This window comes from Camelus dromedarius, chromosome 5 (assembly GCF_036321535.1).
Source record: "Camelus dromedarius isolate mCamDro1 chromosome 5, mCamDro1.pat, whole genome shotgun sequence".
Lineage (NCBI taxonomy): Eukaryota > Metazoa > Chordata > Mammalia > Artiodactyla > Camelidae > Camelus > Camelus dromedarius.
In genome coordinates this window covers 52014377-52030897 of record NC_087440.1, presented here as the reverse complement: position 1 = coordinate 52030897, position 16521 = coordinate 52014377, and the positions used below count along the sequence as shown (strand labels likewise).

Below are 16521 nucleotides of genomic sequence, written 5' to 3'. Positions count from 1 at the left end.
GGTAAACGTTGCTGAATGAATACATTTGGCAAACATTAAGCCATCATAGCACCAAGATACAAATGTGATCCACATGAACTTAACTTGGGTACTTCTCTTGTACTCTTAAGTTTTATAATGATGCTTCAACTAGGGGAAAAAAGCAACAGAATCTCAGTGTACCCAACTGGTCTTTCCATCCTTAGTACCATGCATCAGGTTCAATCTGATCTCCCCCCTATGAAGAGGCTGAAATGTTAATAATGCAACTAAAATTCAAGGATAATGTTTCACCTTGATGATTTTGTCTTTCCAACAAAGACATACAGAGAAATGAGGCTTTGTTCAGGTTTTTTGTTGCATTTACAGAGCACAGGCAATGTCTACTTAGCATAATTCTTAAAGGCCCTCAAATTTTCATAATGGTAAATGAGCACTGGCTTCAACTTCAAGTCACCAACTGCATTAGCCCCTAACAAGAGTCAGCCTGTTACTACAGGCCTAAGTGACACAGTGATACACACTGTCACCTGATAGCTCTATACGCCAACAGCCTTTTTGATCAGACTTGGGTTCTATTTAACACAAACAGGGCATTTAAGTTCACAGTGGTCATGAAGTATGAAGAAATTCATTGATGTGAGGAGACCTGAATCTTTACTTTCTACGGCCTCTTACGAGCTGCCTAATGAAGAAACTTCAGTTTATTCATCTTAGACTAGATGAGTGGTTCCCAGACATCACAATTTTATGGTCCAGTAAAATTCTCCAAATTTAGGATACTCACAAGAGATTGTCAACTTTGAATTTACTAGTTATTTTTTAATATAGTATTTTTAATTTTAGAAACATTAAGCAGAAGAATATAATCTTAAAGGATAGTCCTTTAATTTAATGAAAAAAAGTGTCCAGTCATTGCGTACCGTAATTTCTCTGTAAGCTCAAAAGCAAAGGCGAGAATAAGTAACATACCATTTTGTGCAATTTACATATCCTCGGATTTAAAGTTAGCCTGAAAGTTGAGGTCATTTAATAATCTGAACTCATACGTAAACACTGAACACAACAAAAAAAACTTTTGCACACAGTATCTAACTGAAACTTATTTAGTTTGGCCTCTCCAGCACCTATTGACAAGGAGTTCGAAAGTCATATTCAAAAAAGTAATCATACTCTTTACAGGTTTGCAAAATAATACTTCAAAAATGATTCAAAATACAATGCAAGTTATGTATTGTATTAAGCAGCAGGGTTCTTCAACTGGAATCCCCTTTCATAAACATTAGATTAAGAAACATTACATACTGAGCTGCTCGCATATGCTAGGTTATGACTGGCATTTTTCACATTAATTATCTCATTTAATCTTGACAATAAACAAACAAAAAACTAAAAAAAAAAAAAAACCCACACATTTCAAAAGACATAAACATACCTTGTGCTTTCTTCCTCCTCCTCAAAGGGGACAAAATGGCAAAGCAATTCTTTCTTCCTTACCACCTTCAAATTTACATTGCTCCCATTCTCAATAGAAGACTCAAGTTACTGTCAAAAATGACACATAAGAACTTGCTCATTAACACAAAATCCAAATAAAATAGGATTTAAACTTTCCCCTATTCAGTGAGGATGGAGTCAGCTTTCCCTGAAGCACAGGGCTGCAAAGAACAGAACTTAAAATCTGGGTTCTCGCATGAAGTATGTACACGTTACAGCAGACGTCAGTGCTTACTATGAGATTGAAGGCAGGAGAGGGTGTTTCTTTTCCTGCTCCGCCATCTCAGAAGGCTGAGGACACAAGTCAGTGCCTAGTGACACACACACAGCTCACTGCCAGCATTACCAGCTTTACTATTGGACTGTCTTCATTTACTTGGCTTGAATATTCTAGGAAACTTGCCAGGGAAGCTAAAGTCACAAGTAACTTTATTTTTCATTTCAAAAATTTCCTCAGTCATTTATCTGAACACTACATTACTCAACTTACCCTCATTTCACAAATATGAAAATCAAAGTCCAGAGAAGTGGCAGTCATATTCCTAGGCGGGGTGGAGACAAGATTCAAAGCCAGGTCCCTTGACTTCTGCCCAGAAGTCTCCCCACAACACTACAGCTTTGTCTCAAATTCTAAATTTATATTGTAATTTCGCATACAGATTGCTATTTTTCAGTACCCATGCTGAAAACAAAAGCACAAGATCTGAAATCTTGTGGATTCAAATTGTCCCTGTTCCTGCCATGCCTCTCTGAGCCTGTTCACCTGAATGATGTGTAATGCTATCAGCTATCACACATTATGATTAGACTAAATGAATTAACTCAGAACAGCACAGCTCCAATAGATACTCAATGAATGAAAAATGTTAGCTATGGAATCTTCATTAAAACTTTTGTCAGTCTTCCTCATTTAAGTATTTAGACAGTATGAGACAGAACACTGCATCTTTTGTTGGAGTGATGAGATTCCAGTGCTTCAATAGTGGAGATGAATGACTGGGGTGGTGCCAGGGAGTAGGGTTCTCCAGGATGATGCTGCTGCACCTTATTCCCTCCTAAAGGACTTGTGGCTAAGACGCCATGCTGAGCCCCTCTAAACCAATGTAGAAACAAAAGGGGTCTGTTACAGGTAAAATGATCCTAGTGGCTTCTCCAAGCCTCTGGTGTGACAGAAAACTGATTATTCAGATGTCTACACGTAAGATCATGTATTCTCTGAAATATCAAGTCTCTACACATTCAGCCTACTTTCAATTTTACGTATATATCATATTTTCTAATCAGTTAAAAACTTAAAATGTCATGTATAGTACATTAGAAAACAGAACCCATAATGAGCAGCATTTTTCTATCATCTCAAGTAACAGAGAACGATGTGTATGACTCTACCCTTCTGATTACACGTCAAATACATATAGAGTGACACAATTATTCATTTGAACACTGTTAAATACAACGTAATTAAGCATTTCTAAATATGCAACCCAAAATCACACTTGTCTTCAGCTTCAGTGAAGTGCTTAGAAAAGTTTATTTTGTGCTTAGAATATTTCCATCACAAAATTATTACACATCCAAGCTCTTCAATGGTAGAATATTTAATATTCTAAAGGAGAAGCCTTTAAAGAAAACTGGTGTACATTATGATACTATAAGTTTAATGGATTCACACAGCAGCAAATCTAGACAAAAGGGGACATTACAGAAGTCGTCTATTACCATAATGGAGAGGTCATCTATTCTGAATATTTATGGTTTTTCCCCTTCCTGTAGTTGATACAGTTCTTTACTGCCACCCCACGTGTCCACCCACTCCCCTCCCTTTTGCTGTAAGATAAAAACTCTATCCTAATGCTTCAAGGAGTAAAAATATATTAAATGTCCCATCTTGCTGATACCCATCTGTGAGACATCACACAATAACAGTATAATAGAATACGGTTTGTCTTTTCAAAACCTAAGACTGTTACAAGTTTAAAACATCAAGCATACACTGACTTTGTAAAATCAATTAAGAACTTTCTGTATGAAGACAAATATACATTGAAAACATATATTACAAGATGCTTTTTCCTGAGTAGAATGCTTCTGTTAACTTTCAAAATGTAAAATACCAAGGCTTTTCCACAAAATCAAATGAATGTTCACCTTCACGTCCAGAAAAAAAAGTTCAAGTAGAGGTTCAACAAGAATGATGTAAAATCTGAGACAAGTGGCCAAGATTTTAAATTATCAGTAGACAGCTCTTCAGTTTTAAGGATCCCTCAGTAAACTTTAGTTTGAAACAACAAAAAAAAGTACTACTACTTATTAAAATATGAAAAACATTCCCCGGAAATTATCCAATTTGGAAAATGAAAAATGTAACCCATGGTATGAAGAACAGAGGAGAAGAAAAAAGGCAATCAACCTTTATAGGAATCAAGACAATACCATGGACTTTTAAAAAAAATTCCCTAAACATATCCTGTATTATCATGTGTAGAAAACTGTAAAGTAGTTTTTATTAGTTGCATAATCTAAAAATATGAAGAAATTTTGGACTCTAAAACGAACAAGAGTTGTCACTGAAATACACATTTCTTGAGACAGTGGGCAAAGTTCCCATTTATGGGAAATATGTTCTTTTTTTTCACACAGTGAAACTGAGAAAAATTGTATCAAATGAGAAATCTTTTTCTCTAGTCTCCTTAAATATCTCAATAATGCAATAGTTGGGTAATTATTCAATTTAGATTTGAAAAGGTTATTACTAAACAAACATACAGAAATCGTATTGCTTGGCACCAGATTTTTCAAAAATTAAAGAACAGTTTGAACCACCATATTGTTCTTAAATCCTATTTCAAACTTTCTTAGTAGTGCTACTTCCATTTTTCATAGGTAGACTGTTCAATCTGATGACAATCTAGACTGAATCCTGTAATGTATAAGCAAGTCATAGTTCACTTCAAACCAAAAGAAAATCATCTTCTGTTTTTGCCAAAATCATATGAAAATATTTGCAAATATTAACTAGGATTTATCTGTGGCCAATGAAGGACCCACAGAACGTTGTCTTATGGCATTCTGTGCAAAGTCTTTGTCTGTTCCTTCTTTGCTTTCAGCTTCCTCTTCTGAAACATCTTCTTCATCGGCCTCTTGTTCCTCCTCCACTTTTTTCAAAGGTTGAGAAGATTCTGGTAATAATTTTTCTTAAAGATAAAGACCAGAAATGTATTTTTTGCTGACATATTAGATTGGTGTTAAGAGTAGAATCAAGAAATGATTCATATGCCCACAAACTGCTATAGCATTTACTTATCAATCACATTTGGATTTCCAAAAGGAAAACATTATCTTCAAAAATAAGTGATGCTGTAAAAAGACCCGGTTTGGAATACCCATTTTACTTACCAAATCCACTCTAATTACCAACCTGTTCATAAACTGAACTGAAATTAATGAAGCAGAATTAATGCTGTGAATATGGATGTTTTAAGAAAATACACTGCATTACATACAACTGTCATATTAATTTGCTAGTAAATCTTCTAGCTAATAAGTTATTCTGAAACAAACTTCAACACCACTCATTTCAGTTCCCAGGTGAACAGGAATCAGACAGTTGAAAGTTATTTTCCTATCCATATTTTTCTCAAGTTATTTCATAAATGTGCTTCCTCTTTCCCATATATATAATTTCATTAAGGTATAATTACAACTAGTATAATGTATGTATCTTAAGCGTACAGCTCAATGCATTTTTTTAATATGTAAATACACACATCTACCTCTCCCTCTTTTTTTTGCTAGTTAACTTAAGCTTACACTACACCATGTTACTGACATACAGAACACAGGATTTGGTAAATGAATTTTCCACTGTTCAGTGATCCCAGACTGCTCCTAATCCTAGGCAATTCAGCGTGGAGCAGGAAGAACACAGGGGTGCAAGGCAGAAAAATTATGGGAAGGAATTACCACACAGTAGACAATCTGCTGTTTGGTATGCCTGGCATTCCTCTTTCTGTTGGGTTAATAACCCCTTTTCTACACCACATCCCATGTGGTTGTGCTGAGCACAACAGTTTACAGCAGTGGTTCTCCGCCAGAGGTGACTTTGCCCTCCAGGGAACGCTTGGCCATGTCCGGAGATATTTTTGGTTGTTACAACTGAGAGGGGTGATGCTACCAGCAACCAGTGCAATGCCGCTGAACATTCAATAATGTATAAAAGACAGTTCGTCACAATTAAGAACTATCCAGCTTAAAAGGCCAATAGTGTCAAGGCTGAGAAACCCTGGTTTATACTGACTGTTTCAAAAAGTGAGCTCCTTACAACAAGGGGAGTACATCAGAATTTATCCAAAAGATAGGTGGGTGTAGGGAGAAGTATATTTTCTTCTTACTCTGGGATTATGAGCTATAGCTTTCATAGTCATTTTATGCTCAGGACTGAAAAGAGTCAAAAATGGAGCACGCAGAGTCACAGAGAACTGAGCAATTCAGAAACATAACATCTTAACATTTGAGCCCCAGGATCCAGTCAAGTCTGGCCTCAGACTTCCTCACTACATGAACCAATAAATTTTTACTCTGCTTAAAGCTAGACTGAGTTCACTTTTTCCTCAGCAACTCAAAATCTAAGCGAAATACAAATCATGCAGCCTGCTATAGAAGGGGCAGTACCCCACTAAAGTATGGATTAATATCAGCTGTGCCACAGGTTACTTAAAAGATAAATCTGTTGTTAGTTTTAAGGTTTTTGAAGTGAAATCAATACAAAATTTAAATTCACCAACTTTTAAATCATCTTTTAAGTAATCTGTGCTTATTACATTTTTCCCTACAGGTCAGAGGCCCTTGGTAGATAAAATTCTTCCCTCCCCCAATGTCCTTTTTAGTATCAATGCAACTATCTAAGAAATGTTTTAAAAACCCTATCAGTTTTTTGACAGACAAGGAATATTGTAGGTGTAATCTCTACTGATTTCATTTCAGGAGTTTTGACCTCAATAAGTCCTAAGTCACAAAAGGCAGAACAGGAACGTCAGGAATTATGTTCTACTCTCAGCTCTGTCATTTCTGTGTGAATTTGGAAGAACAGTTCATCTCTCTGAGCCTCAGTTTCTTCAACCACAAAATGGGAAGAATATCACTTATGCAGTCTACTTTAGAGTGTCGCTGAAAAGCAAATGGGATGAAAGAAAGTGAAAGTTCTCTATAAACAGCAAATACGAGGGCCTTCGTAAGGGTGTAATTGTCAAGATTAAAAACAAATGATTGGTAGGTAATTATATTTAGACAGACAGCAGTGAATATTCCAATTATATAAACTCATCTTTTAGCACAGTGTCAATGCCAGTCCTAAAGCAACTACAGGAATTGCTTTTCCCAATATCCTAACAGAAAAATTTTGATTTCATCAGCACACAAAGAAAAAGCTTCAAATGTGGTCACTGTATCAGTGAATGTCTTCAAGAGTGGAATGCATTCAACTTTTTTTGACCCAAGTATGTTCTCAAATGGATCCATGAATATCATGAAGTTTTCAAATAAACTGACATCAGGTCAATGTTATCAAATATCTGTAAGTCAGATGCAGTGTTAAAATTCTCCACACTATAAAAACCAAGGAAAAAACTACTTTCCTAAATACACTGGGCTGTCATTTTTACATGAAATATAAGCCGCAATTCCCCCACCACTCCATATTTAGAAACCTAAGCTAGAAAGGCAACCTGTTATATGTGTGATTGTGTTTACAGATATGAACAGGACTATAGTGAATAAAAATAAACATTTTAAAATGTACTTACTGGAAGGATATGGCTGAGGTCTGCGCCTTTTTGAAGGACAAAGGCAATCTGCCACAAATATCATGCACTGCAAAAATAAACATAAGAAATATGAATACATACTATAAAGCTAGTGCAATTGTACTAGCAAATTCTAAAATATTTTTCTTCCTAGTATTCTGAAAATGAAGTACTTACAAGTCCTAATAATAGTCCTGAAAGCAGAGTTGCTAAAGCAAACACTGTATATGATCCCCAAACTGGTAATCCAAGGTCTTCAATAAAATAGTTATGGCAAGTCTAAAATCAAAAGAAAAAGGTAAACTAAAAACTTGGTCATTTTTTAAAAAGTGACAGTATCAAAAATGTTTAAAATAGAAATAAAATTTTAGCCCATACCCTGATCCACATAGACAGCTGAAAGAGTGCTGACATACTACTCATCCTAAAATAAGAGAAATGATTGAAAAACCAGGTAAGAGACACAGCTTTGAAGTACAATACGTGTGTTATCTCTATCTTCTATTTTTTTACTCTCTAGTTTCCCCAACACAACAGATTTTATTGCTGGTGTTACTGAATATTAGTGATACATCATTGATTTCAAGGTCATAATAAGGCTTGTTAATGAAAATTAATAGTTTCTGAATTTTTGCCACTATGTGATGTCCCCGTAAACAAAACACTTAACAGGTCACGAGCTCTATGGAACCAGCTGATTTAAAGTCAGGCACACTGTAAGCAAATGGCAACTCTTATTCACCCTTAAAACCCTCCAAAGAATGAGTAGAGAAGGGAGCCTGAAGGAAGAACCAGGAGCACTTGGTGAGCTAATCCTTCCCACGTAAGAATTACCCTCCTTTCATATTCAAATTAAATAGAACTTACAATAGCATTAGTTTGATATAGTTCAATGACATGCAAAATAATTACCTAAGAAATAAATGCTAAGTCATCATGTAACTAAAACTAATTATTTCCACATACTTAAACCCAAGCCCTTTAGATAGGCAGTTAGAAAAAGGCATGCTCCAAACATTAGGTTTGTGGGTTCTCCCCAGCAGAAGTGGTGCCCCTAACACACAGACCAATTCATACATCAGCCGGAGTACCGTATGCAGGATGGCCTAATCCAGTCACCACTCGCTGGGTGGGTGAACCTGTCAAGCTGACCCTGGGAGCACCCCTTACTCGGGCTTCCAATAAAAAGGTACAGACTGCTGCCTGAGGATTCACTGAAAGACTTACAAGCAAGCCTCTTCTTCTACCAAAGAAGGTAAGAATCATTTATGACATGAGATTTCAAACAAAAATCAGTTACATTTTCAGTTCAACAAAGAAAGATACCTTAATCATGTTGCTTCTGCTGTTAAAATGCAAAACAAGAATAGGAACAAGGAATTGAAACATAAATCATTGTGCAGCCTCACTGAGGTCTGTGCTAATTAGATTCCATCAGGAGACACCAGCTGCCTTAACTGGGTTGGGCATGATGGTTCGGGGGGAATTCTGACAGCTAAAGTACAATCCAATTCAGAGGTGTAAGGAAAAGGTGCTAAAGATAAACTTCAATTTCAAAGTACTGCTTAGGGCTGATCTTTCCCCCACTCCCAGAATCCAGAGCACTTTTATCTCCTATACGTTGGTGCCCAACTCCCCACCCTCTAAGGGCAAGTGTGGTGAGAGGACAGTAAGAGATAACTTAGCCACACCAGGACGAGTCCATGGTGACCTCAGCAAAATTCAATATTCCCAGAAGCCTCTCAAATGACCTGTGAGGCCTTACTCCCTGAGACAGTATCAGAAAACCCATTTGCCCTGCTCAATCCTTACTGCTCCACAGCAAGTTGCTACGGAGAAATATACCCTCTACCTATACATCAAGCTCAGTCGTCAGTCATGCCACTGCTCATCCACACTACTCACAGCAAAAGTTATCAGACAGGTGGAGTAATTCAATCACATTAAATCTAGAACTGAAATCTAAAGGTAGCATGAGTAAGTATATGTTTGAGGCTTCTCATTCAAATATTAAGCTCAAATGATAGCCGTACCCATTATATTTCTCACATTCTTAGGGGGATTATTTACCTTTTCATGATACAAAAGACCCCACCTGCAGAGCTAAAGTACTCCTGGAAAGGCTTGCATCTTAATTTTAAAGACTGTCTCCTCCTGGTTTAACAAGGATCCAAGTATGTGCATCACTTAGAAGATAAAGCCAAACTAAAGATATCACGTAGTATATCTGAACATATCTTATGAGTCCAAGAATTAAAACTAAGCATAAATGCTTTACTTATATGAAATATAATTGTGTTCCAATTAATTCTGAAGTAAATAAAAGAAAAACCCCTCATACTTACAAAATAGAACCTGGACCAAACCATGATGAAACAGGTTCAATACTCTTCCACTCTTTTTCACTCACAAAGTTTATGAAGTCGTTCTTAGTCCTTGGGCCCTGATAGCGCCTAAATTCACCATCCTTACAACTAAAGAAGATCAGAATTAAATATTAATCAGTACCAAATAAGTAAATTTTGTATTTGTTTTACTATTTTTAGAAACTCATTTTACAATCGATCTAATATTTAAAATCATCAGCAATGCACAAGTGGCAAATTATACTAATTACCTACCCTTGGCATCTTAGCCCCATATTTAATTAAACACTGAGGTTGTATTTTTAAACAATCATAAGCCTTAAGAATGTTATTATTACTCTTCCAAATAATAAGACTATAAAACACAGCAAGTAGATATATGTCAATTATATCTCAATAAAACGGGGGAGGAAAAAGAAATGAGATAAATCTCAGAAAATCACTTTTAAGCCACAACACACACATTGAAGAAATGACCTCATAAAAAGTGGTTAGAATCATGTCTAGCATTTATTATTAGCTATTTACACATTAAACATGTAAGGCATTTTTCTGGTATTTCCAGTCATAATCACATCATCTCAGCCTCCATGCTTTAGGACTTTCTTTTGGTTTTGTTTTTTTAATTTATTTTTTATTTTTGGTGGGGGAGGTAATTAGGTTTACTTATTTTTCTGATGGGGATTGAACCCAGGACCTTGTGCATGCTAAGTACATCTCTCTCCCACTAAGCTATACCCTCCTGCCACAGCCATCATGCTTTAAATCGCTGGAGGCATCTGGTACAGTGATTCTGTTTTACAGCCTACTTTGCATTCTTCCTGACATCCACCTCCTCCTTCCCATTTCCAACATACAGAGCTCTGTCACAGGGTCATAAATGCTCTCCCGGCTCCCACACCTTCATCATTTCCAAACTACCTTAAATAATATGCCAGTCTAATTCTACTTCATTAATACTTCTGTTTTTATCACTTAAATAGGAAAACTTTCAATAGCTCCCTACTATCTATAGTTAGAGGATCCTTTATTCAACCAGAGCCAAAGCAGAGTTTTGTGGAGAAAATGGCATTTGAGCTGTTTTTGAAGGATAGGTAGAGCTTCAGCAGGTAGAAATTAGGGGAATGGGCATGACAAACAATGTGACTAAAAGAAAAAGGGCAGGAAATCCCAGAAAATTTCAGGCATGTTGAGAAAAGGGGGAGACTAACTAGAGGGGACATGGAGAAAAGGACTTCGTGAAAAGGGAGAAAGCACTTACAGAGACAGAGAAGATACATGTAAATAGGTACAAAGGGGGTAGGGGTGAATTAAAAAGGTATAGGGAAACAGACACAAACATGGGGAAAAAAACCTGACAAAGAAAATCAAGATATACACAGAACAGCCGACGTGTTGTTTTCTTAACTCTAAATGAGGAGAGAAATACCTCCTGGCATTCATCCCACCAGCCAGATGAACATTAAAGTTCAGGGTATATACACAGATTTAAGATTTCTTATGGCCTATTTAGAAGATAAAGACAAGCTAAAAAACCTGATACTAAAGACTATATAATCTTGTTCATTCTGACTTAACAACCACTTCACCTACTACTGTCCCCAAGAGTGAGCTACAGCACCTTCTTAGTTAAAATAACATGTTCCTATTTATGACTGTTTATGAGACTGTCCTCAGGATGGAATGCTTACTATGCACTCCTGAAAATTCTACTCCCAAGGTTCAGTTTTAACCCCATATTCTCCAGGAACCAGGCCAGTACGCTGAATTTTGTTCCCTTACCAAATTTCCTACAGTGCTTACCAGAACTCTGGGCTCATAATCACTTACTATGCTGAATGGTATCACACTGTTTCTTGTGCACATCATCTTCTAAACAATTACAAATCTTTGAGATCACAGATTGTTTCACACGTCATTCACCTATCTAAAGGCACCTAGGACAGCACTAAAAGCACAGTAAGCCTTCCAATACATTTACTGAAAATAATGCTCTTTAAACACGACCTAGGCCAGGGGCCTACTATTCTCATTATACCATCAGGCATCCTACAGAATCTTCAAATACTTACTGATAAATAGTAGGAAGAGCAGTTATGATAAATCGTCCACTTAGTCCTACAAATGATAAAGAAAGAATAGAAATAAACAGAAGAAAAAACACACAACAGGTTTTATATGGGCCAATCACTTACTACTTAAAAGCTGATTCTGATTTAAAAACCAATAGACAAAGAATATGAAATTATACCTAAAAATAGTTGAGCTATGTAACATAAACAATGAAAGAAATTCCAATTATGTACTTAAGCAACTTAAAAAAACTACTATACATTATCTCAACTATAAACCATGTAAAGTCTGAATATTGACAACATTAGCGAATATATATAAATAAAACATCTGATCAACTATACCACTATAAGATTACTAGTGATGAGTTATGGGACAGAACAATATAACTTAGGCCTAAAATCAAATGAACTTGCATCTGACAATCAGAAAACAGTTTTTAAGATATTATTAAAAATGGAAAATATGAATCTTTCATAAAGTGGACTATAACAACATCAGCTAAAATTATTAACCATGTGTTAAACACTAAAATAACTAAGGACTAATTAATGCCTCAGTTTTCTTATCTGTAAAATGGGGGTATTACCTCTTCCACAAGGTTGCATAAGGACTACATAATAAATGCAAAATCTGGAGCAGTACCTGTAATAATTAGTGCTCAACAAGTATTAGTGATCATTACCATTTGGGATAGGGACAGAGTCAAGAATCCAGGTTTATTGTGACCAAAAACAGGTAAGATGAGGCTGGTCTAAGAAATACGCATCCATAAGGGCCGGGCTTGCCACTTGTCCAGGGGGCCAAGTCAGGAGGCCAAAACCATGAGGGCTTTGTAATTAAGAGCCCATGTCCTCAAATCATAGTTAATGGATTAAATCTGGAATCCAATTACAGGGATTCAGATCACTTGTCAGGGACTGTGACCTTGACTCTACAAAGACTCTCAACCACATACTCCTTATTCTAAAGCTTGGTATGGATGCAAATAATGGCTTGGCCAACACCCACGTGGACCACAGTGTGCTAGGACTTCTCACAGAGGTCTTACATACCAGGCTGTGGCCTGAGATGCAAAGGAAAAAAGATAGGAGGGCAGTTATGTGGGGAAGAATGGAGGGAGAGAGATGTTTCCTAGGTCCTTTAGAGCAATATATAAAAGATTAAGCTGCATACACAACCAGGGAATCAGCTTTTTGCAGGCACTGCACACTGAGTACCCATCAGAGAGGCGTGTGAATCAGCTTAATCAAATGAAGACAGTTATGTTTTTAAAACCTAGTGAAAGGCAGAGTTAAAATCATGTAATATCATGTAAAACAGGATAAAGAGACCATCCCAAACTGTAAAGAAACAAAACTGATCAAAGACTTACAGTACCTGGCTGCTCTGTGACATCTACTTTTGCAATATTGACCTCAAGATCTTCTCCCCATTCAGCAAAACTTTCCCATTCTGGTTGAAGATTCTGACAAGCGGGACACCACGGAGCATAACTAAGAAACACAGTTTTAAAAAAGTTAAACACTCTGCTATGATCATACTGGGATAAAAATTCTAAAATATGTAACTTGTGAAAACTATTTTATACTAAAAACAAGAAAGTAAAGTGGTTAATTCCGTGAAGATGAAAACGTTTTAAGTGTGAGTCTAACACTATGGAAATCAAGAACTATGAATTGATAATGCTCATCATGGAAAAGTAATTCTGAGAATAAGTTCTTAAGACACTAGGACTTTTTCACGTGCAAAACAGCTCTTTAAAAGCCTTTGGATTTCTCTATTAAAATATGGCCAGAAAGCTCAAAGCCAAATTTGGAGTTCATTGTTTTAATAATTTTACACGCAGGAGTCACAAAAGCAAGTGCTAGTATGAGAAAAATAGGAAGCAGCCAGGGTTGTGGTGAATGGGAAACCTGTACCCCATCTTAAAGAGGGAAGCACCACTCAGCATGACTGCCAAAGGGCACTGCTGGCCCAGATCCGCAGGCTGGTTTGATTCAAAAGAAGCTGAAAAATCTGCATTTTTTTATGTAAAAATGTTACCTCAAAACTCAACCCAGACACAAACACTAAACAGGCCAAATGAAATTCTTTGGCCAGCCCTCGGTCAACCTTGGGTTTGCAAATCTGTGGCCAAAAATATTAGCACTTTAATTATTTTCCTGGTAATCAGTCTTTTAAAGGCCCTGAATCTTTCCTAGGATTTAACTTTTCCCTTTTATTGTACATTATCTGATAATTTACCTCAGCTTTTTAAAATGGAACCAGGAAGAATAAAGCCTGTACCTGTTAAACACAAGAGTACACACTCTGTACTTCATTATATTTTCTTGACTTATTTTATGAAAATAAAACTCCTAAAAGTAATAGGCACTGTGGAACAAGACTAGTACCATACATAAAAGGCAAACCTTGTAACAATAAATTGTATTACAATGAAAATATCTCTAACAAAACTCCTGATGAGGATGGATTTAAAACTGACTTGTAATAAGAGCGGACTATTGTTAGGAATACTAGACTCTTTTTTCAAGTTCCTTTTGTTTCCTAGGTGCTTCTTAAAGACTTAACCTCATATCCAGTACGCTAAGGAAAAGAATGAAAAAAATACTATAGTATACTCTAATTTCATACAGACGCTCTAATTCAAATCCCCTAATACTTTACTTTTGACTGCTATATTGATATAGTTTGATCAAATGAGTTAATAAAAATCTCCTAAAATAATACTTGACTTTATTTTGTATATTAGTTCATAATCACTATTGCTTGTTTATGAAATTGTGAATATTTTATGAACAAAACCTAAAACAAGTTACTTAGGACAATTAAAACCAAATGCTGTCACTGGTTATACTTCCTCTCTTCTGTAGCCTCAGTGTGCCTTAAAATTCATTTTACTGAGTTATAAATTATATGCAAACTATATCTCACCCTCCATATAAATGTTCTATGCCTTATTTCATTTTATGATTCAGGAGTTACTGATCTGGCCCACTGGGTTCTCCCTTAGGGATGACCACCTCCACCTCCCTTAACTGGCAACCTAACCATGTAGGAAAACACCCATCTGAATCTTGTTAAAGGAGGGGGTTGTTCTCAAAACATCTGCATGTCTACCCTGTGGTAAGCTCTGCAGATGAAAAGAAAGCCACTACAGCAATACCTGGACAGATTAATTAAGGCTCTTAGGTATGTCTCTTATCTGTAAAACGCAGGAAATAACACCTATCTTACAGAATTTGTAAAGAATAAATATGGTAATGTAAGTAAAGTGCTTAAAGCGTCTAGTACACAGTTAACATTCGATAATGGCGTTTTTTACCAGTATCACTAATACCAATGGTATCAATAATACTGCCACCACTACCAATTTAGTGACTAAAGCAAAGGCAGATAGTTTATTATCTACCGGTGCAGAAGGGATATTATTATAGCGGAATCATCACAGGCACAGCACTTTATTCGAACAATAAATGATGACCTGCACCTTTAATAAGAGTTTATAATCATACTCATATTAATATTTTAATGCAATACCACTTAGGCATACAAGTAACAACCCAGGAAATTCAGTATTACGCACACACATCCAAAAGGAAAAATGAGATGTGGGCAAAGAGAAAAACAAAAAAATTAGAAATGATAAAGCGAAAGATTTTCTTTAAATAACCCAACTTGAATTTACTTGGCATCTAAGATAAAAAGAAGCACGCCTAATCCATAAAATAAAACTTAAGAGTCTCAAATTCTAACACTACAAGTGGACTACTTTTTAAGGATAATTCAAAAGGAGAGGAGAGATTCAGCTCAATTTCCTCTTTTGTAGCGTTTGGTGAAAGCAAGTCTGGAAGTCTGTGAGGACTCATTTTGAAACAAATAACTACAGGAACTAGTCAGACCAACCCCCCGCCCCTCAACCTCCAAAGCCATGAAGAAAAGTTGAGAGAATTCAGAGCTGAACGCAACGTCTTAGGCGCACCACAGCCCTAGCAACCAAACCGAGGTGCATACTTCAGAAGAAACTTAACACAGTGTTCCCCGGTGAGAAACGAAGAGGGGGTGGGACCAAGCCAGTCGCGGATCCCAAGAGGAGTCAGGGGATCGCGAGGAGTAGGGGGCTCCCGCCCCTTGGCTCAGAGTCGCGGTCCAGGGAAACCTGGGACCCGCATGAGAGGAATGGGGGTGAATCAGGTGTCCAGACTTGGATCTAGGACGCCGGCCCACCAAGGGACCCCGAGACCACCGCCTCGCACTCACAATTCTATCATCCACTCTCCTTCCAGCAACTCTTTCCAGTTCTTGTCCGTGATGACTCGCACGTCGCTCCGCCGCCCGTGGGTCCAGGGGACCCCCCAAAGCAACAGCAGCAGCACTGCCACTGGGACCACGGAACTCCCGGAGGGCGCCATGTCGGCCGCTAGCCCACTCACCGACAGCAAGCGCAGCGACCCCCACCTCCGCGCAGCAGCGCCTCACTTCCGCCCTCGCGGGCTGACCTGCTAGTGCGCATGAGCACGGCGAAGCGCGCGCTCGTGCGCGCGCATCTTGAAGACTCTCAATGCGCATGACGAAGCCAGGTCCTAGTGGGCTGATCGAGTAGAGAAAGAGGGAGCGCGCCTATACCCTAGTGCGCATGACAGAAAAATGGTCTCTGCCCACCTTCGGCTTTGCCCCAGTACGGTTTTGGAGGAAGAGTGAACCGAGGGCGTGGTGTAGAAAAGTGGGGCGGGAGTTGGAGACGAAGCGCTGGGAAGTCTGCGGCAGGATTTTGGCGCCAAATGATTGGCATGTATACTTAA

The 16521-nt window shown here is 37.5% G+C and overlaps 1 protein-coding gene and 1 non-coding gene across 7 annotated transcripts in view; both read right to left on the bottom strand.

Moving 5' to 3' along the window:
- Positions 1 to 16258, bottom strand: part of TMX1 (thioredoxin related transmembrane protein 1) — a 193675-nt gene extending 177417 nt beyond the window's left edge. For 3 of the 6 annotated variants that reach the window (XR_010380961.1, XR_004137364.2, XR_010380962.1), the window contains exons 1-8: positions 15980 to 16216; positions 13097 to 13212; positions 11716 to 11761; positions 9623 to 9751; positions 7656 to 7701; positions 7455 to 7556; positions 7278 to 7344; positions 1415 to 1524 (exon numbers count right to left, since the gene is read on the bottom strand). Coding sequence is in view for 3 of the 6 variants with exons in the window: in XM_010982911.3 (XP_010981213.1) it covers positions 4492 to 4670; positions 7278 to 7344; positions 7455 to 7556; positions 7656 to 7701; positions 9623 to 9751; positions 11716 to 11761; positions 13097 to 13212; positions 15980 to 16131 (837 nt within the window). In the remaining 3 variants the exon portion in view is untranslated. Of the gene's footprint in view, positions 1 to 845; positions 1525 to 2983; positions 4671 to 7277; positions 7345 to 7454; positions 7557 to 7655; positions 7702 to 9622; positions 9752 to 11715; positions 11762 to 13096; positions 13213 to 15979 lie in introns of those variants that run through there. The other 3 variants (XM_031453715.2, XM_010982912.3, XM_010982911.3) reach the window with 3 other exon arrangements.
- Positions 12842 to 12975, bottom strand: LOC116153668 (small nucleolar RNA SNORA70). The gene has a single exon (XR_004137561.1). It is a non-coding gene; the product is annotated as a small nucleolar RNA SNORA70 (small nucleolar RNA).
- Positions 16259 to 16521: the final 263 nt, after the last annotated feature.